At 39.7% G+C, this 21,659-nt stretch overlaps 2 protein-coding genes across 6 annotated transcripts; one reads left to right on the top strand and one right to left on the bottom strand.

Annotated features, from left to right (window-relative positions):
• Positions 1–222: 222 nt before the first annotated feature.
• LOC116687664 (protein polybromo-1) lies at positions 223–15,964 on the bottom strand. 4 transcript variants are annotated; one of them, XM_032513206.1, is made up of 30 exons: positions 15,836–15,964; positions 13,501–13,551; positions 12,916–13,013; positions 12,658–12,805; positions 12,423–12,572; positions 12,114–12,230; positions 11,959–12,027; positions 11,769–11,867; positions 11,601–11,686; positions 11,442–11,527; positions 10,563–10,779; positions 9,625–9,766; positions 9,432–9,532; positions 9,065–9,344; positions 8,843–8,948; positions 8,087–8,726; positions 7,744–7,955; positions 7,469–7,654; positions 7,175–7,332; positions 6,819–7,070; positions 5,321–5,466; positions 5,002–5,159; positions 4,704–4,887; positions 4,156–4,357; positions 3,845–4,046; positions 3,601–3,753; positions 2,890–3,051; positions 2,447–2,493; positions 997–1,210; positions 223–635 (listed from the first exon to the last, which is right to left on the bottom strand). In XM_032513206.1, the coding sequence occupies exons 2-30, from the start codon at positions 13,540–13,542 to the stop codon at positions 472–474; spliced, it is 4,821 nt and encodes a 1,606-aa protein (XP_032369097.1). In that variant the 5' UTR covers positions 13,543–13,551; positions 15,836–15,964; the 3' UTR covers positions 223–471. The 4 variants fall into 4 exon arrangements, with proteins under 4 accessions (XP_032369097.1, XP_032369096.1, XP_032369095.1 ...); XM_032513205.1 differs by having other exon boundaries at positions 2,890–3,048; positions 13,402–13,551; positions 15,836–15,959; XM_032513204.1 differs by having other exon boundaries at positions 13,402–13,551; positions 15,836–15,959.
• A 2,691-nt stretch (positions 15,965–18,655) lies between these two features.
• On the top strand, positions 18,656–21,587 carry wdr77 (WD repeat domain 77). 2 transcript variants are annotated; one of them, XM_032513210.1, is made up of 10 exons: positions 18,656–18,925; positions 19,281–19,465; positions 19,557–19,698; positions 19,840–19,889; positions 20,031–20,101; positions 20,352–20,409; positions 20,611–20,682; positions 20,767–20,875; positions 20,956–21,024; positions 21,109–21,587. In XM_032513210.1, exons 1-10 carry the CDS (start codon positions 18,885–18,887, stop codon positions 21,254–21,256), a joined length of 945 nt encoding a protein of 314 aa, XP_032369101.1. In that variant the 5' UTR covers positions 18,656–18,884; the 3' UTR covers positions 21,257–21,587. The 2 variants fall into 2 exon arrangements, with proteins under 2 accessions (XP_032369101.1, XP_032369102.1); XM_032513211.1 differs by having other exon boundaries at positions 18,697–18,929.
• The last annotated feature ends 72 nt before the right edge of the window (positions 21,588–21,659 follow it).

Raw genomic sequence — 21,659 nt, forward strand, 5'->3', positions numbered from 1 at the left:
TTTTACTGTCTATTATGGTCTTTTTCAAGTGCGGCAATCATTCGCTATTCCAATTCAAGATTATTAATCATTTCCACTATATGAAGGCTATATAGTTAACTTGAAATGTCCTTTCACTTTTACAGGCATGATCATTCATTACCACAGCTATTGTATTATAGTTATAGTTGTTTGAGATGCATCTCAAACAACATACAGTATGTTAAGTAAAAGAATAGTCAATTTGAGCTTGTCACATTTTATTAGTGAAAGCATGAAGCCATTCATCACAGAATGACATATACACAACAATAATGCACTTAGAACAATTTCTCTGAAATGTAAAACAAAAAACTGATTCAACACAGAAAGTAACTCTTATAACTACAAACACATTTTTAAATGATAACACAATGTTAACAATTTTAGTGAGCTTGATGCTCTTCCTGTCTTACAGGTACAGAGGGAACAGAGGCTCAGAATACAAGCATGCTACAGGTTGTGCGTCTGACGCATGTTTAGGGTGTCTCGCAGCATCAGGTCACGGAGTCGCCAAAGTGCATCTGCCATTGTCTTGTGGGCCCCCTTACTCTTCAGCCAGTGGGATGGTAGTCTGCTCTCTTGCTCTTTTGTGAGGCGCACATCTTGTTTTTGAACTAAAAGTACACAAATAAAACATTAATATGATGCGTCTGGGGATATTCACCATTCAACATTAATTTTTGAAATAACTTTTTAGGATAAGTGAATATGCTGTTGATATACAGTATGATATTATTTAAAATGTTGAATTACTGTGTAAAAAAATATATATTTTAGTGCATGTGTCTGAGAGGATCATAGCATACTAAAAAAACAAAAATTGAAAGCCTACTGTATGGATTATTACTCCAATCAGAGGTCACTGATAAAAGTTGGACAAGCAAAACCCAGAAAAACAGATCTCCCAAGCTATGTTAGCCAGTGTGATGGTCATTTTAAGAAGACTTAAATCACTTGCAAAAAAAAAGGATTAACCTGAGAGAGCTTGGTCCCACTTGCCAATGGTAGAGGATTCTGCAGTAAGGCCCTCGATGTATCTGAGGTATGCCTCAGAGTGGAGCAGCCGCTGAGACTTGGCTGGAGGGGACACAAACATCGGGGTTGAGGGCTGCTGGTAGGCAGGTTGTCCCATCTGGCCTTGTCCTGGGTATGGTGGTGGAGCCTGCTGCCCTGGGCCCATCAAACCCATCTATTGAAAATATTATGATAACTTATTTTTCTGATTTTAGATTGGACCTTACACAGCAACAATTCCTTGAGATAATTGAATCCCCCAGTCTACATCCAAATATTACATGTGCAGGATCGGTACAGGATGGCAACAACAACTGCAGAACTGGCCAGTCTGGTGCAGTACATGAGGAGGAGATGCACTGCCGTACTATGCAGCTAGTGGCGACTCCAGATACTGAGGGCTACTTTTGATTTTTGCCCCCCCCCCCCCCTCCCCTTTGTTCAGGGACACATTATTCCATTTCTGTTAGTCACATGTATGTGAACATTGTTCAGTTTATGTCTTAGTTGTTAAATCTTTTAATGTTCATACAAATATTTGTATATGTTAAGTTTGCTTAAAAGGTCCCATGGCATGAAAATTTCACTTTATGAGTTTTTTTTAACATTAATATGCGTTCCCCCAGCCTGCCTATGGTCCCCCAGTGGTTAGAAATGGTGATAGGTGTAAACCGAGCCCTGGGTATTCTGCTCTGCCTTTGAGAAAATTAAAGCTCAGATGGGCCGATCTGGCATCTTGCTCCTTATGGAGCTCATAAGATGCTACCCCCTTTTTTCGCTGAGTATAGTATAATGATTCTGCAAATATGACATGTTACTATTATGGTATAAAGAATTAACGCTAAAATAATATTGGGTATGCGATATATACGAGGCATAACTACAACCGAGCAAAATCATAAAAGTACTATATGAATATTTTAAATTATATTAGTAACTGCAAGCTGTTTCTTTATGTAGTGTAGTATTTTAAGCTCATTGTAAGTTACTAAACATATGATAGGAATATTACACAAGGCTTTAAATGATAGTGTCAATTGTGTCCCAATGTTTTGTGATACAGTAGGTATACCTTTGACAATGTATTTTAATATGTATACTATGTGTATGAACAATATTACTGATAATATTATTCAGTGACAGAAAAGGTCCCACAAAATAAGCTCTACCCCCTCCCCCCAATCCGTCAGTAGGCATCCAAGATAACTATTCCACAATTGATAAAACTAGAAAAGGAAAAAAAACTAAAACTAGATTTTTACTCTCATTTCTGAAAATCTTTTAGAATAGCTTGATGTGAACTTAACCTAATGAATTTCTTGATGTTATCCAAGAGTGTCATACCTTTCTCTGAAAATATAGACCTGTATCAGGGCAGCGACATGTATCTAAACAGAATCTTATAGATTACCTGGGATCCATGAATGTTTCCAAGACCACCTCCCATGCCACTGACACCTGTGGGGATATTCAACATCAAGACACTGTCAAAAAGTGCAGCAGGCCACTTGATATTGGTTTATATTAAAAATGCTACATGCAAAGTTACATTACTGATATTAACCAGTGTCATTTTAGTCTACATTAGAACACTTGGGAATGCCAATTATGAATGTATTAACTAAAATATCAGGTTTATTAGTTAGAGACACTGAATATCTCTCAATGACACATCACCAACTTGTAATGAGCAGGACAAACAACCAGGCCCCAGCTGAGGCGACATGCTCTCAACTGACTAGTCATCAACTTAAGGACTTCAGCCTATTGGTACAGGTAGCCCCTCCAGCAAGTCAGATTGGTAGACAGGAAGCAACTGGGTGGCAGGTGGGGTGGCTATAACAGCACTCTTACCAAAGTACAGCATTCCAGGGAACCCAGGCATAACAGGCAGGAGATGTTGGGGAAAGACAGGCACCCCCATGTGATGTGGTGGCATGCCAGTCAAACTAACCATGCCTTCAACATGGCCCTGCAGGGGCATCATAGCAGGCCTATATGCACCCATCATACCTTCTTAGGAAGGAATAGTAGTAACACAAGACAGCAACATGTATCAGTCAAACATGCATCAACTATTGCACTACCAAGCATGCGGAAACATGTTACTATATATGCTTTAATTGAATCACCGGAGCAGTATGATGGATATGAATGCAAATAAAAGCCACACAAATTTGTTACACATGCACTACTATCAAGCACCCAGGGTTCAAAATTAACTTGCTAATTTTGAACCCTGCAAGCACTAATTCATTTGAAGTCCCCAAATCCTCAAATTAGGGTACAGCAACTTTACACTTCATGGTCTGCATTCAAATATAGATAGGAGTCTACAGTACCATGACGCAAAGGATACTGTACAAGATTCAAGTTTTGGGCTTATCAATTAATGAAATGATGTTAGAAGAAACTTAAAATTAAATCAGGACATGGCAAGACCACAAACATGCTAACATAGGTGTGATTAGGAAACTTGAACATGTGAATACATCTAGCAGTTCAACTGCTTATTTCAGCCTTTTAGTGTACACTGGGGATCCATCTGCATCTATGAGGGGTTACCTGACACAGGCGTCATGCTGGGATTTAGCATCCCCATGGGGATTTGAGGAGGAACCACCCCTATCAGTGCCCCTACTGGGGTACCTGCTCTAGGGGACGTCTGATGGTGGGCCCTATCACGCTCCTGCTGCTCTGCCACTTTAGCTGCTCGCTCTGCAACACAATAAAGACAAGCATAGGGTGTTAACTGTATATGGTTCACAATTCCTGAAAAACAAAAATCTTGATGAAGAATTTCGCTTACCTTCATATTCTGCTTTTCTGGAACTCTCCAGGTTCCTCCACTCTGTGCCGACAAGGCGGCTCAGCTCCCCAAAGGAGAAGTCTGGGTGCTGGGCTTTGATGACCGCTCGCATCTCACTGCTGAACAGGATGTAGCCACTCATGTTGATCTTCCTCTTTGAGCCCTCCTTCTTTGAAAGGCCCTTTATGGATTTTGGTGTGGACTGCAACAAAACACACCGGAAGCATTCACAAAAAAACTGCATGCAAAATTATCAGGTGTTAGTTTTCAGAAAAAAATGTACATTTTTAAGTAAGTACTTCCACCCTGACCTGCGGAGGAGTGTAAGGCATGATATCCATGTCACTAGACATGGAAGATTGCATCCGGGAACGTGACTGGTCCCCTAGCTCGCCATCATCATCCCCAAGATCCTCTAGCTCCTCATCTGTCATATCAGCAAACTTGGCCTCCAGTTCCTCAATTTTCTTGTCCAGCAGAGGGGATGGTTCTTTCTGAGGCACTATGAGCTTCCTATACAAGACAATCAGAAAACAGTTTCTGTATTTAAGATCAGTGCTTTTAGTTAATTTGTAGTTATTTAACAACAATTTCTTTTTTACTTTCCTTTGCCACAGCCAACAGTAACATTAAAGATTTTTCTACAGCCTTTATTTTTGACATGACGGCTAAAGACATGAAAGAGGAGAGATAGGGAGAGAGAGGGGCAATAACATGCAGAAAAGGGCCACAGGTTGGATTCAAACCCGGGCCTGCTATGTCGAGGAGTAAACCTCTATGTATGGGTGCCTGCTCTACAGACGGAGCTACCCGGGCTCCCACATTAACAGTTAATTTAAAGTATAAAAAAGTTTTCCACCTAAAATAGTAGATTTCATCCTCCACCACTTTGCCAGAGAGTGAAAAGCGCTTGAGACCCTTGAACTTCTTCATCTGCTTCTCACTCTCAATGTAGCGGCTTTCACAGAGCAAAACGTTCTCTTCAGGCACTTCAGTTGGCCGACATGACAAGTAGTCTTTGAAGGACGACACCACACACTTCCCTTTTAAACAAGAAAATGGACTTAGTGAATGCGTAAATGTGTTCCATCAATTACATACATTCAACTTTATAAACTTCAGAATTTGTTTGTGTTGGTATTCAGCAAGGAGGGTACCTATGATGCAGGTCATAGGGCAAGTCTCTTCGAGGTTGCTAAGGAACACTTCTTTTTTGTAGAACATCTTAGTGGGCTCATGCTCCGTTTCCTCTGGATGGATGAAGATTGGACCAAAGAAGTAACCGGCTCCATCTCGCATCCACATTTTCTCAATCCTGTTCAATATAGATATTTTAAAAAAAGCTTCATTAGACTAAGCAGAGAAGCAGAGAACCTTTGTATATTTACAAATTCACCACTATGCTGTTACGCCCAGCTCCCTGTGTTCCAGATTTTCCAACTTTATATGGTCAGTAAAGGAATGTAATTACTCTACCTGCCCACTCGGTGGCGCACTAGTCCATGTGAACCAATGTAAACACAGTCTCCGACTTTCAGCCACAAGTTGTTGTAGTAGAGTTGCTCATAGTATTGACACCCTGGCTCCCCATTGGTCATATCTATTGGAACATCCTCCCTCTCCTGCAGACACAAATTGTTTTCCTGGAATGGGGCCCGTTGCAGGAAGGTTTAACAAACTCAGAGTCTAGCCCTGAACTCTGAGTTGATTCAGTTTTTAGTTCCAGAACAGCGGATTTGAGTAGGTTCAATAAACTCAGAATAGGTTGACTCAGAGTTTAAAAAAGAAATAAAAAGGCAGCATGAATGGAGCCATGACACTACAATTCACCATGTTAACAACCACAAACAAACTGGTCGGGAGTAATACTCATGCCACATACGGCCCCGTTCTCTAAACACATCCACGCATACAACAAGTTTGAATATTTATTTTGTTAAAAAAGCAACACAGTGGCTGCTGCAAAAGAGAGAGAATTTGCGTGAGAGAAAATTGCTGCAAGAGCTGCAAATGCTTAAGTTCCAATATAGTGTAGTAATATTATATTTAAACATAAGTATAATATTACTGGTAAAATGGTATTGAACCTATAATCTATTTCATTTAGGTGCAATACTGCGGGTGAAAAAAGTCCTAGGTCTACTAATCCCATTCTGAGGCTGCAGTACCATCATTAACAGAATTATAATTCATAATCTTTTATTTTAAAGGTTTTACATCATTCCCTTGCAATACTGTGGAACTCCTTTTTAATGTCTTTTACTGTTCTGTGTCCAGGGAACACTACAGAAATGTTTAAAAAAACGTTTCAGAGCAAGTCACAGTCTTCTGACAGCGTTTTGCTATACAGTGGCTTACTAATATGTTACGCATCAACAGCGTTAAAGAGAAAACTGACATTTGCAAAAAAAAATTAATGTGATACAAAGAATGTCCTATCTGGAAATGAAAATGCAACTAGTCGGGGCCTGAATATCATCTCCTGATGTATGTTTAAACCCCTGCGAAGTAATACAGCTTCTTAATCAATGGGATTGTCGAAAAAAAAGAAGAATTTTTTTTTTATAGTCTGCCTGACAGTTAATAAACCAACCCTGTATTTTTATTCATGCAGATAACAAAGTGCGCTAAAATGCGCTTAAAACAGACTGAATGAATGAATGAAGAGAAATGAAAGAGCGCTGTGTCAGAGGGAGGTGACTAAGAGAAACTCGAGGTTTATTGAAGAAAACCTGCTCCTGACCAGGTTAGGTTAACAGACTCAGTTACCATAGTAACTGACTCTGAGGTTAAGTTACCTCTCTGAAACGGGCTGGAGTTACCCCTCTCTCTCAGGTTTGATTAACCTCCCTTTCTGAGACTCAGGGTTAACAAACTCAGAGATTTCATTAAACCTGCTTTCTGAAACGGACCCCTGAATGTATTATGCATAATTTTAAGTGTCTACTTAATAAAAATTAAATATGGCATTTACCTTGTCTACAATACCATCTGTCATTTTGATTTCATCCACTGTCTCTGGTGGTTTCTCCTCTTGTTTGGGTGCAAACATGGATGCCACACGGACAACAGGGAGAGGTACCTCTCTGGGAACAAACCGAACAGAGCTCAAGGGCATGGTCCACATCTTGATCTTCTTGAAGGACTTGGACTTGGCAGAGTAGCGCGACTCACAGACATAGACATCCTCGGCTCTGAAGCCTTCCGGGTGAAGTTTGAAGTACTCCTTGAATTCCACACACAAATGAACATTTGGTCAACACTCAAAACACAGCCGATGCTCCAAAACTAAACCTTCACTTAACTGTATTGGAAAAAGACAGCATTTACCTTTACAAACATGACCACACATTTGCCCAGAATTTTGCTGAGAGGCGCTTTGTTGTAATAGTCGCTTTTAAAAACTTCCTTCTCCAAGAACTTCCGTGTGGCAAGATGAAATGTTTCATTTGGTCTGTAGAACCAGCAGCCATACAGCCACTTTTCACCTGCATTTATCAGAGGTGGAAATAACTAGAAAATGATCTTAATAAACTGGAACACTAACTATAGATACTTTCCGTAACAAAACCAAATGAATCGAGCAAAAATTACTTTTCTGACAAAAAATACAATGAGACTGACCAGTGTCATCTTGCCAAAGGCGTTCAATGTAGATGATATGAGGCTGGAGGTTTGGCTCTGCAGGCTCCACATACACATAGTCTCCCACATGGTACATGCTGTCTTTGAAGCTGCAATCCTGACTGTATGTGCGTTGCAGGCTAGACTGCCATGATCCTCCAACAGAGTCCTCTCTCTTCTCAGCTTCTGGGAATTCACAAGTGACCCAGTAAAACAATGCAACAGTGCAAGGTATGACAGAACTTGCATGTACTGTGAACTGTAATATATATTACCCCTTTTTTCCTCTTCCCTCTTGATTTTGTCCTCCTCAAACTCTTTGGGGAGCTTCTCCTTCTTCTCCTTTTCCACATCACTATGCAGATGTTTGGAGGTGTAGCTGAGAGCAGGGGACATCAAGATCTCTCCATTCTTACACAACTCATCTCTGATCCGGATGAAGAACTGCTGCAGTTCCACAGCATCTTCAAAGATCTCGGAATCTGTCCTTTAATATGCATTTGATGTAACACAATTTTAGCTTTGTTTTTAATTAAATAATCCTACAACACCAATACATAAAAAGATAAATCGACAACTGAATGGATTTTGTTCAAGGATGGTCAAACAGCACCTCACCTATTCAATCGTCTAGCCTTTTCCAGAGCTTCAAACATGTGGTCTTGAAACACATCCAGCCTCTTATAACGCCCTCGATCAACATTAGTCCTGATAATCTCAAAGTTGAGTTGTGGCTTCTCAGGATGTGTAGGATCTAGGGCGGGAATCTCGGCGAGTGAATCACTGTAGCAACGGCCCTCGTCATCTTGGTGACCGAGCACGGAAACAAAGAGGCTGCGGATAAGTTCCTGGATAAGTCGGGGCACATCAGGAACATGGGCATCTTCTCCTCCCTCCAGGTCCCGCCTTGTCTCTAACAGCACCCTGTGCAGCATTAGGGCATCACGGTAAATCAGAGACTCAGGCTCGTTGTAAGTACAGGCATTGTTGAACATTAGCACCAAGTCCTCCACCAGTGCATCCACATCCTGATACTTATTAGCCAACATGTGGCTCTTGATCTTCTCCATGTCCACAGGTTTCTTGATAGCTATGTAGTAGTCAGGCAGCTCAGCACGAGACGGCAACCGCAGGAAGATTGTGCTGAGGCGGCGGCCTCGCTTATCTGTGAAGTTCTTGACAGCTTCATAAAGCTCATTCAGCTTCTGCTGTAAGGGTGTTAGGTACTTGGACTTCTTCAGAGTAATACTGCTCTTTCCTGCAATCAAATAAATATAGTGTACCTGTTTTTTAATAACATCAACATAACTCATTTTCTTTGATTTATTTCAGTAGAATAGTGGAAAAGAATTGGAAGTAAAGTGGTCAAAGTACTTATTTTCAACTTTGGGGACATCATGTCATCCTCATCGGTCGCTGGCCCAAGATCCTTGCGTCTGTCTTTCATAATCTTCTCTAGGACGTCAGCATCGTTGTAGACCTTGAACACAACAAAGAAGTGCATCATTAGGAGCTCCTGGTACCTGGATAAAGATTTTTTTCTCAGGCTACATTTGACTTAAAAATATTTGCATACAAACACCAAACAGATCTTACCTGGGAGCCTTCTTCGTTGTAGTGTCGAGCATTGCGGAACATCAGCTTCATTTCCTCCACCATCGCATCTTCAGTCATGTACTTGTCTGAGCGGATGTTGTGCTCAATGGTCCTGAGGTCCATTGGTTCCAGGATGACCTTGTAGTAGTCGGGATAGTCCTTCTTCGAGGGCTTGACCATGAAGAGGTCACACAGTCTCCGACCGGTGCCAGCTTCTCGTGCCTCAGCCACAGCAGCAAATAGAGCTTTCATTCGGTTTTTCTTTGTATTCTTCTTGTGACTGGAAACAAAATGCAGATCAGCTGTCACTCTACCTCCACTGAAAAAACAAGTAGCTACAGAAAGTTGCGCAAGTAAAAGTGTCAACCTTTTTCTTTTTGTGCTGCTGGTGTCAGAAGTGGCTGAGGAGAGCATACTGTCTCCATCATCGTCATCATCATCTCTCTGTAAAAGCCCCTTTCTCTTCATCTACACAGGTAACAGGTAATATATACATCAAACGGCTATAATGCCACTTACAAATACCACAAAGCTGATAAAAAGTGTGAGTTGGGACTGACCTGCTGAATGTGTTGGAGTTTGAGTGCACGCTTGTAGATGGAGGAGTGAGGAACATTGTAGCGTTTGGCATTCTCAAACATCCGTATCAGATCAGAGTCAATATGCTCAACACTCTCATATTCATTGTTCTTCATCTTGTTCCTGTGGGGAATTACGGGCTCTCACATTTGGAAAGGAGGGCACAGAAATACTGTACTGTACAGTGAGTGTGTGTGATGCCGTAAGGGGTAGAAAATAAAAAGAGAGAATGTTGGTGAAACAAAAGAAAACAAACCAATGATTAAAAACATGAATTAAAAAAATATAAAAGCAGCGGAAGAATGGGTTTGAAGCTCAATTCTGAGAAATTTCTGCTTAGAAAAGTTATGATATAGATTATAGGTTAGGTTATAATACGACAGATTTTTATAGTATTGCCAGAAACATTTTCCATTATAATACATTTTATTGAACAAACTACTTGATGTAGGACATATTTCATTTTTCTGGTTCTGACACTGAATTCATACCATCTACTGAAAGACACTAATAAATAGACCTAATTGACATTTATTTAGAACATTTTAAGGGTAACCTGAATTTCACTTGATAACCAAATCTATTTACATATGCAAACTATGCAAAATTATTACATATGACAAAAACATACTGTTTTTTTAGCTACTTAATTGATAGTCACTCAATTGGTATTTAACCCCCGAATCAATATTTGATACTTTATTTTCTAAGAGGCTATTTTTACCAATGGGCTTTCCACTTTTAAAAAAGGTATTTAGAAAATCCTCTTTGATGTAAATAATGTAAAACAAAATATGTCAAATCTGTGTTGAATATAGGTGGTAAAACCAAAACTGATTCTAATTCAAGTAGTACATTTGTCTGGGCCTTGACATATGAAAAGAAATACAACGTTAGACCAGTGCTAGATCTGTCATACTTGATCTGATGGAGGCAGATGGGTTGACTGATCTGGTGGTAGTAGTCGGGGTAGTCCTTTCTGGAGGGCAGCTGCAGAAAAGGCTCAGAGATCAGCTGGCCCTGGCTGTTCCTGGCTCCTCGCACAGCCTCATACAGCTGGAAGATGGGATTACTCATGTCCATGTTAGAGGTCATACTCTCTGCTTCAGATTCCCCCTCATCATAGTGGACAGAACCTGAGAAAAACAGGAGGAGTTGAATAAATAATAACACACCCGTCAATTACACCAATTCCTTGTAAAGAGCATCTGCATGTTTGATGAACGTAAGATAATGAGGTAAAGAATGGCGGTGAGCAAAAAAATCGATTCGTATTTGAATCGTGATTCAAGCTCTACCCATTCAAAATCAATTCAGAGAATTCCAAAAATCAATTAATTTAAAGAATAAATTTAAATTTTTTATCATATGTCTACTGCAATCACATTATAGATACTTTATTGATCCCCAAGGGGAAATTCAAGGTCCCAGTAGCTTACAGACAAACACAACACAAACACACAAACACACACACACACACACACACACACACACACACACACACACACACCACACACACACACACACCCACACACACACACACACACAACACACACATCATTACAACAAATAAACAAATGAAATGAATGAGATAGATAGATAGAGAGATAGATAGACACACATACATATATACATACATTATGTGCATACATACATACATACATACATACATTGAATAGTTTTTTTAAATCGAGAATCGTTTTTGAATCGAAAATTTATATCGAATCAAATCGTGAGCCTAAAAATCAGAATCGAATTGTGACATTTTCTGAATCGGACACCCCTAGTAAAGATGTACCAGAGAGTATGCCTTCCTCGTCACTTTCATACTGAAGAGCCATTGTGATAGCTGAGAGGCGGTCTCCCTGGGCTGACTTTCTATTCCTGACGGAGACAGACAAAACAAGTCAGTTAAAAAGTTAAATGAACTTTATTCCTCGTTTAATCTCATATTTACCTGATACGAATGCTGGACTTGATTGGTTCTCCATGTTCCATCTCGGACTTCTTTTGTGTAAATATCTTCTTGATGGTGTTTGCATCCTGGAACACATACATAGGTAATAGGTATGCATGGGAAACTGCCAATATCCAGCATGCATCATAATCACATTTGCACTCTCACCTTAAACACTTGAGATCCAGGCTCATTATAAGTTTTGGCATTCTTGACCAGCAAATCTACATCTTTAGCCATGGCACTGACACTCCTATAGTGGCTCAACTAAAAGCAAATACATTTATTGTACATTTTTATCAACAAAATGTGTTGAATAACTAAATCAATATTTAACAGAGAAAAGTGAATAGCGTACCTGAATCTTTTGAGCAACGATTTTCAGATCTATTGGTTCTTTAATGATGGCATAATAATCTGGGTATTGCTAAATGAAAAAAGGCAAACTACACATCATGGCCAAGTCACTCATTCTAATAATCATGTCTTAAGTCATATGGATAGTGCTCGTACCATTTTGGAGGGAAGCTTTTGAAACAGCTCGCTGACCAGTCGGCCAGTGGGCTCAGTGTAAGACACCACAGCATCAAGGAGCTGCTCAAGGACTTCTTTCAAGCAGGTAGGTGCACTCTGTCATACACAAGTTGTCACACCGTTTAGTTAAGGATGTACTACATCACCCTCATTGATATACAGTATAACTACTATGTAAATGAATACAAAATCCTTGTGCCAAACCAACTCATCCCTGGGTAAATCTATGATGCATGTATAACGTTTCAAAACACCATCATAGTAGAACATTTAACATTTAAGTGTCACCTCATCCTCAGTAGACCCTCCGGGGTTGTCTTGTGCATCATCCCCATCTTCTTCATCATCATCATATTCGCCTCGCTGAACAAATTCATTCTTGGTTCGCAGGTAAAGGTCCCAAAGTTTACAGGCTGCTCTGTGCTCTGGACTGTCAGACTAGACAGACACAAGCAATCCATATAAATGCATAGTGCATGTCATCATTTCATCTTCTGCGCAAAGACTTGTACACCATTTTTACCTTGTAATATGTTTTTGCATTGTTGAATAAGAGTTGAAAGTCACTAGTGAGTTGGTCAACATCATCATACTCCTCCATCTTTAATTTCTGTTGGATCTTCATCATGTCAATAGGCTGAGACACCACATGATAATAGTCTGGCTGATTCCTGTAAGAAATGATTTTTTTTTTTTTTTACATGTTCTCTTATCTAATGTTTGTGTTGAATTACTGATATTAATGGACGTAATTATATGCACATGTCATCCCTTTCCTCACCTCCGTTTAGGGGCTCTGATGAACAGCTCACACAACATCCTGCCCTGATCATCCTTGTAATCTCTGACTGTGTTGTACAGTTCATGACACACAGCAATCTGCAAGGCAAAGGATGAAACACTGAAATATGTCTGCATACTTTCCCCATGTCAACTTGTTAATCTGTGTGGTAGTATAATTCTGACAGCATGTTAAAGGGGCCTTACTCAAAATACTGAAAATGAATACAGCAGCAAACAAATATTTGATATCTACGGATGTAGTGAAATAATGGCGTCCTGAGCAGAGAAGGAAGTTACACTCCCTCTACATGTGTTGTAATACCAGTTTCTTCTTTGTTTTGATAGCCGGTCTGCCAGGGGCCATTTAAAAAAAAAAGTAAGACTTTCACAAATTTGGAAACGGTCTGTGAGAGCCATGTGGAGGTTTTCTACAGTATTTTGAGTGCAGCCCCTTTAAAAGAAAAATTGAAATTTGTAAATTTACAGGATCCACAGTTGGAATGTTTGAGGTCCTTCTCCTCTTTCTCCCAATTGAAGACACTAACGCTGAAGTCTGGCTATCGTCAAAATCTCCTCCACTCACACTGCTTGAGGGGGATGTCGCCCTTCTCCTTTTCAAGGCCATGGCGAACCCCTGAGGTACAGAGCCAGTAAAGTAACAAGTATCACTACATGGAGAAAATCTTACATCAGGAGCTATAAACATTGCATTACTCAATGTCCAACAGTATCTAAACAGTGTACACTACAGAGACAGAGAGAGGAAGGGACACTGGCTGGGCTCTGTCACATTTGCTGACAGCCTTGCCATCCATGCATAGATGTCATGTACACTGGGGACATGTCCCCACCACTTTTTGGAATTGGACACTTTTGTCCCAATCACTTTTTAATAGCAAATTTGCTGAAATGTCCTGAAAAATAGAACACAGAAATATACAGATATTTGGAATGTGCAGGTTTATTTATGCTGCATAAATATAATATAACACCATTATTGTAGCATAGATATTCACCAGAATGTAGGAAATTAAGTATTTTATGCTAGAAATGTCCTAGGGGATGTAAATTGACTGTTCTTATATAGCGCTTTGAGTAGTCGTTAAGCCGTCCAAAGTGCCACCTGCTCATCAGACACTCAGACACTCAGACAGACACACACACACACACACACACACACACACACACACACACAAGCATCGGGGGCAATTTCAGTGTCTTGCCCAAGGACACTTCAACGTGGGACTGCAGTCTCCACTGAGCCACGCTCTTGTATGGATAACTGTTACTTGTGCATTCGACTAAGTTGTACATCTGATGCTTTGAGTAGGCCTATTTTTTTATATTGTATTGCCTTTTGATCCAGCAATATGCACTTTTTTCCCTACCCGCCATAATTATCTACTCTAACCTCATACCCATCCCCCCATTACATACAAAAATGTTTATTAGAGCCCTTATGTCCCCACCACTTCTGAACCTCAAAGGGCACTTGCATCCATACCATGTAATACAGAATAGTTCCCTTAAAATAATAGTGTCATTTATCTAGCTTCCTCACAAGCCATTTTTCCAAATTTCATTTTTCATCTCCAGCTGACAAGTCTCTCTCCTGCTCAGTGTGTTTGCTCACTTTATTTGTTGCCATGTTTGCTAGAAATCAGAAACTGGGAGACATTTGAACAGATGGTCAGTAAATAGTGGTTTACAAAAGGTGATGTGGAGTAGCATCTTTTTTTTTCAATATTGCGAATCATATGCAGTTATTGTCTTGTTTAATGTTACAAATACATGGTAGTTTTGCTTTGGCTTTACATGGTCATACTGCATGTAGTCATCCTGATATTGTTTTCTTTCTGTATTATCTTTAACAAACTAAACATAAATTTTAAATGGCTTATTCTCCTTTATGACACACCTCTCTCCAATCAAATGCAACAGACTGCTGCTGTGAATGGGAAGCTATGACTACCAATACTGAAGAACTGAGTAATTTTTACAGACACATTTTCCACAGCACACATTTAGTTTGTTGTGGTAGTAATAACACAACCATTCTGTTCATGTGTGTGACAGTGAACCAGCATGCACAGTACCAGGACCCTGAAACTGAAGCTCTACAATACTGTGAACATGTCAAACTGTCTTAGATTGTTTTGATTATGATCTACAGCTTAACTTTTAGATGTGTGTTTTTTTACTCCTTCAAATGGAGGGGTAAGGTAACGTTACCTCTAAAGAAGAATGACAACGTTTATCAAAATGGTAGAAAACATGAAAATAAAAAAATGTAGGAATATTTTAGTTATAGTTAATATCTGTTCAATTGTGAGTCACAGATTTACTATGAATGCTCACATTTGTCATGCTAAGTAATTTCCTTTCATGTCACCCCAAATAATTTCTCCTATCAAATGGCAACCGAAATAAGGTAGTCAATGATGTTTTTCAAAGGCCCTTTTGTCTCCTAGTAGGTTTAATGCTCTTTATTGTCAGACGTTGTCAGAAGATGACAACCACACCAGCTCATTATCACCTGAAATGACATTTCTACTAAAGGGACACCAATAATGCTGGCATGTCTGGAGGTATGACTCAAAATGTTAACCGCTCTCTCTAATGTCATCTAAATGGGTTCCGACTGCAGTTCAGTGTGCACACATCAGCAGTAAGCTAGCAACCAGTGCGGCAACTGTCCACCTACCTGTCACTCAGTGTGGTCTGGCATAGAACAGCTAGCTAATGATAGCTACAGTCAAAGGTTAGCTAGCCTTCAATGTTAACTAGTTGGAGACGAGACAAAGGCATCCCTGTAAAAACGTATAACGCCGTAAAGCTACCATTAACTGATACTACGACACCTGATGGAAAATATTTCCATATTTCAGTTTTACCACTTGACATAGTTGTGTGCTTACCTTCTTGTAGCACGTTACTAGAATCACACAATCGTTAATAATCAAGAAAGCCAATCACTCATCGATTTTAGACCAGGAGACAGAAGTGTGAAGGTAGCAACAATTTAAGTGTTACTTCCGTTTGTTCACCTTCAGAATAAAAGCGTACTTGATTTATTCTTAGTCATAAATGCGTTTTACGTAATTTAAATGATTATTTCCCCTTGTTCTTGCTTCAACGTGGGATATGTGATATGTTGGTCGCGTAGCAGTGACCGCTTTAGTATTTAGAAGCCATATAACCTTTACGCAATAAATAAAATAAAATGTCTAAAGTAGCCTACGACTTGCGCAATGAGCTCAACAGAGTTCCTGTTGAATTCAATTTATACCAACGGTCTAGGATTTATACACATCGCCATTAAATCTCTTCATTTCGACTGAACAAAACCACTTCAGCCGTGTAACCTACATAAAACCACACCATCAGTTTAACGTACGCCAATAGGCCTTATAGTTAACACAGACATGAATCCCGTTTTTGAGCATATCCCCAATGGCTCATTATTTTTGCCGCCTTCATGGTGAAGATGGCAAAAATGAAAGAGACAGTTTTTGCATCTCAAAGAATTATTTTAGAATCCATTGAATTCCTGATGTTGTAGTTATAGTGTTGAAGTTAGCCCAGGTAACGTTCAGGGAGCGTTCCCTGGACGTTCTCTGAAGGTAAAAAATAAGACACTTTATTTTCTCAATAGTGATAGTTTGTTTGCATTCATAGTGCTCCCTGGTGTTAAATTTGAATGAAACTTTCAGGGCGTGGTTCAGTTACTTATGAGGACATATCCTGAGAGATTTGTGATGATTGGACAATGAATATGGGATTTATAGTAACGTGTGTAACGCCACTCACCTATCTTGCGCTTGTAGCGCCCCCTAGTGGCGTATTATAGTCAACTGTCTGGGTATGTCTCTCATATCTGGGGCACTTATCTGAACGTACCCTGTGAGTTTTGTGATGATTGGCCTTACAGTTGCTGACTTGTGTTAATTTATGTCCAGAGCCACGCCCCTTTCAAAGTTCATTGGTCAATAATTGGAAATGTAATTGAGATATGGACCTGCTTTATACAACTTGTAATAACCTTGATCCATTGATGATTTACTGAAAATATGGTGGCAATCAGAGCTACGGTGTAGGAGGGGATCTTAAAAAATGTGTTTTTCAAAAAATTCAAAATGGTGGAAAATATCTCTAAGCGGACCTTAATGATCCTTGAGGCTTTTATCGTAGAACACATTAAGCTGTACCTATGTGAGAAATGTCAAGTCAATCGGACTTACGGTGTGGGGGGCGTGGCCTTTCAAAGTTTGCGTTTTTGATTTAATTACAGCGCCACCATGTGGCTGATTGGATTCATGTTCTGGGAACCAAAAATTGTTAGCTGGGTAGAAGCCTGCAGTGTTTTATAGGCCTATAATAGTTGAAGTGCTCACAATGTTGTTGTAGTGGTTGTTGTTGGTGCCAGCATTTGTTGTTAACACTGGCTGAATGATGCACCTGCACCTTGACCACCTTGGAGAGGCCAATGGTTGTTGCCGATCCCCCGCAAGGAGGTGGAAGTAAAATCAACACTGCTGCAAATATTATATAGGAGAAGAAAAAGAAGAAGAAACAGTAGTCTGCATGATAAGAAGGAGGATAGCTGCAGTAAATTATCAATGATAGGAGCCACACATTGAAGGAGGTAAATCACCTCCACTAAGTGTTCACAAAGAATGAATTTTCCTTTAATTCTTTCGTGCACACCCTTAAAGAGGTTTCATGATTGCCACTCCTACAGTCTTGGACAGGTCATACCACATTTTTTAAAGATGACCAAGTGCATCAATGAAAAAAAAATAACATGGTAGTGTCACAACATCCCAATAAACAGTCAAGAGAAGAATCAGCTGTAATCAACTGTGATGACATGAACATGTCTAAGTCACACTGACTATTGATCAAATGAGTTATATTTCAATAATAAGGAAATCATGTTCATAGTCATTTGGTTTGTATAACTGGAAACAGTATAGTACTATGTTAAGAGGACAAGTTGTGTCATAGGCCCAATACTCATGAGGTAAAATTGGGAATTGAACTTCAAGAGGTGTTTGAAACAAGGTTGATGGTGTAGAAAAAGGAATTGCTCTTTTAAATGCCTTATTAAAAGCTGTATTCCGAATTTGGTTTGCAAATTCAATTATTTATTTCTGTTTTGAAAAGCTGCATTTTTAAATAGATTTTTAAATGCTACTTTTAAAAGGTCTATTCTTAATCCAATTTGTGAATTCAACTGTTAATTCCCGTTTTTAAAACTGCTTTGATTTTTAAATGATGTTTTTATTTAGGAATAGCCTATTTAATATATTTTAAATTTTGTATTTGTTTCCTGTATTAAAGTTTGATTTTGTAGATCCTCTATTTGCTAATGGATTTGAAACCCAATTAGTTAAATCCTGGTTTAATGTAGGCTACAATTGGATATTAAATAAATAAATGCTCTATTGCAATTCCCATGTCAATGAGGTCCTACCTACAACATCTCGGCAAAGCTCAGCTGGCTAAAAGTGGCACATTTACAGTATGTTGATCAATATAATGCTTTGTTCTTCATCATGAATAAATACATTGATTAAATGCTTTAAATTCTGTCAATGGCTAAAACCTGAAAAAGGCAGTAAAGCAACATTGTGGATGCCAACTGCCGTAAAAACCTCAAAGAAGAAGAAATACAATTCCAGAAGATGTCAGTAATGCGCCATCAAGGAGGACATCAAGTGCCGTAAACTAAAGAAGAAGAAGAGTCCCGAGCAGGAAGTGTCTGTTTGTCAGACCCATGTGTTTTCTTTAACTGTCTATGGTTGCAAACAGCAACAGCTAGCTAGCTAACGCCGACATCGCGCTAACGTTGTTTGGAAGATTGCTGCTGTAGCCATTCTAAAAGTGAATTATCTGAATGAAAAGTGCAGTTGATACTAACATGGTCAAGGAAAACCGGTGGAACATACCCCCCAATGCTCCAGCATGCATGGAGAAGCATCTAAGCTCCGCGCAATACAGAGCAGGTAGGTAACAAAGCAAGCTAGCTGAAGGTTACTCAGGTAAACACGTGGTGTCGCTTATTAGACTATTTACCTCGGGTTATTTGGTGTACATACAGTCAGCCGAATCTTAAATAAAAGTGTTTATAAAAGTTTTGCTCATGCTCAGCAGCCTAGCTAGTAGATCAGTTGTTGCATGTGACTAGCTACGTTAGCTACGCAAAAAAAAATGCATTTAGCAGCTAAAATATGAGAATTCTGTGAATTGGATGCAAGCCTAAGTAAAGAGTTATTCTTAACAATTCAATTTAGTTATCGGTAGAGGCAACATTAAAATTAAAACATTAATGTCTATTTTTTTTTGACTGACTCTTCACAGATGGTACCTGCTGCTCGGTGCCTCTAGCCTCAGTGGCAGGAGTTGGCAGGGATCTGTTTGGATCTACAGTGATCCTAACCAGGCTCCCAATGAGGAACTCTGCAAAGCTGGTGTGCAGACAGAGACTGGAGTCACAGATGTAAAATGGGTTTCCGAAAAGGGTGTTGTTGTTGCATCAGACTCAGGTAAGAAGCAGATTCACAGCAGTTATGAATCAAGCACTGTTCTTGAGATTTTAATATTAAACGGGATTTTCTGTGGTTGGTTCCTGTGCAGGTGCCCTGGAGCTCTGGGAACTGGCAGAGGATGAACGTCTACTGGTGAATCGCTTCACTAAACATGAGCATGACCACATTGTCACCACAGTGAGCCCTGTTACTGGCGCAAAAGGGGCTGTCACTGGCAGCATGGACTGTCGGTTAGACACTATTTTACATTGATGCACACAGTTGCAGAAGCATGTTGATTGTTTATGTGTTAAACTTCGGCATTATGATTTTGGTAGTCACCTTTTTCACCCCTTTCTCATCACAGTGCATTTTCCCTTACTTCACTACAGAGTTAAAGTCTGGGATCTCAGTCAGGAGACTGCTGTTACTACCTACAATGGTAAGGGAACGTCTCAAAACTGCTCTTAGTATATCTATATAGTAGTAATATGAATGGTTGCTTTAATTTTAATGTAGTAATAAACATGCTCATTTATAAAAAACGTAACTAAATAGGTCATTAACTTTTTTCTTCCTCCAGTGCACACACAGCCAGTCAGTTGTGTTGCTTGCAGCCCTACAGACGAGTCTCTCTTCATCTCCTGTGGTCAAGTAAGAAAACTGATCAACAGTTCGCATGCATTGTTAAAACATGTCTAATATACAATAATTGCTAGAACTGGGTTTTGGAGCACATTACTGCATAAATGTGCATTTTAAAGAGAATGAACAGATTTTGATTTAGTGTTTCAACACAAGAAAGCTACATTAAAATGCTGTGTATCAACAAATAGTCCATCTGCAATAAAGAGCAGATAAAGAACAATAAGACTTGTCTTTACTCAAACATGTTATCTTTCAGGATGGTCGTGTGCTGATGTGGGACAGGAGAAAGCCAAACAAACCAGCCTCAAGAATAGGTGAGCAACATGTCCCAGCTTAAACAACCAGGTTCAGACATTTACCATGTTGACCACATTGGAAGTCATTTTACTCTAGTGGAAATTAGGATCACAGGCAGATAATTGTCTAACTAGCTACCATCAGGTTACCAGCTTACATTAAGACCCAATCTTTTTTCTATTTTGCATATTTCATTGCTGTCTTTTTGTTATTCTCAGATGTAGAGCCCCCCTGCTGCTCCCCTACCACTGTAGCCTGGCACCCTCACCACAGAAGCACCATTGCTTTTGGTAAGGCCCAGCAGCAGATTATTGATTGACGGAGACATTACATCAGCAGTCCCTGCATTTCTGATCGTGCTTATTGTGCCTCAGGTGATGAGCTGGGCAGAGTGGTCGTAAAAGATTTCCTGGGAAAAGAGCCGGCACAGGTTGAGAACGTCCACAGCCGCAGAGTTAACGGGCTCGCCTTCTCTACACATAGGTAAACACAAATTTTAGCATAGTATCATTGGCGCTTCTATTCCCCCTTTACCAACTTAACAAAATATTTTGCCCTCCCAGTGCTTCCTTGCTAGCCTCCATAAGTGATGATTGTTCCCTAGCTGTTATGAACTCTGAACTCCGAGAAATGTGAGTTCTTTTGCTTGACACTATAAAACGCATGGTTAAGCTCCTGTACCATTTCAAAAATACTAATCATATATTCTTCTGCAGACTTAGAGATCGGCAACACCAGGATTTTGTCAAAGGTGTGTGCTGGCTCCACAATGGCTCCAACACTCTCACAACCGTAGGCTGGGATCACCTTGTGCTTCACCACACGGTGAATCCGGCTGCCGAAGCTCCCACCTCTTCCTCCTAGATCCAACAGATGCGCACACACCTTGAATAGAACATGTTTTAAGAAAACTACTTTCCCCCCTATTTTTGAGGGGTTCCATGTGTATCTAAAAAGTTGCATCGGTCAGTCAAAAAATATGGATTAATGTGTTTCGTTATCATTTAGTGCTCAGGATATGTGCCGAATAGTTGGACTTTTGCTCTCCCAGTCTGGCCTTGGTGCATTTCTACTTTACGATTACGGTTCCCTCTTTCCACTTCCTTCATACTGTGTAGCCTTGCCATGTGAAATTACACTTGAGGCAACCCATGTATTGCAAAATTTTACATTAAATGTAACATGTTGAACATTAGGAACATTTTGACATGTCTGTTTCCTGGAATATATTATATGAAAAATTATGGGCAAAGTGCATTTGCTATGT

Source organism: Etheostoma spectabile, chromosome 4 (genome assembly GCF_008692095.1).
Source record: "Etheostoma spectabile isolate EspeVRDwgs_2016 chromosome 4, UIUC_Espe_1.0, whole genome shotgun sequence".
In the NCBI taxonomy this organism is placed as follows: domain Eukaryota; kingdom Metazoa; phylum Chordata; class Actinopteri; order Perciformes; family Percidae; genus Etheostoma; species Etheostoma spectabile.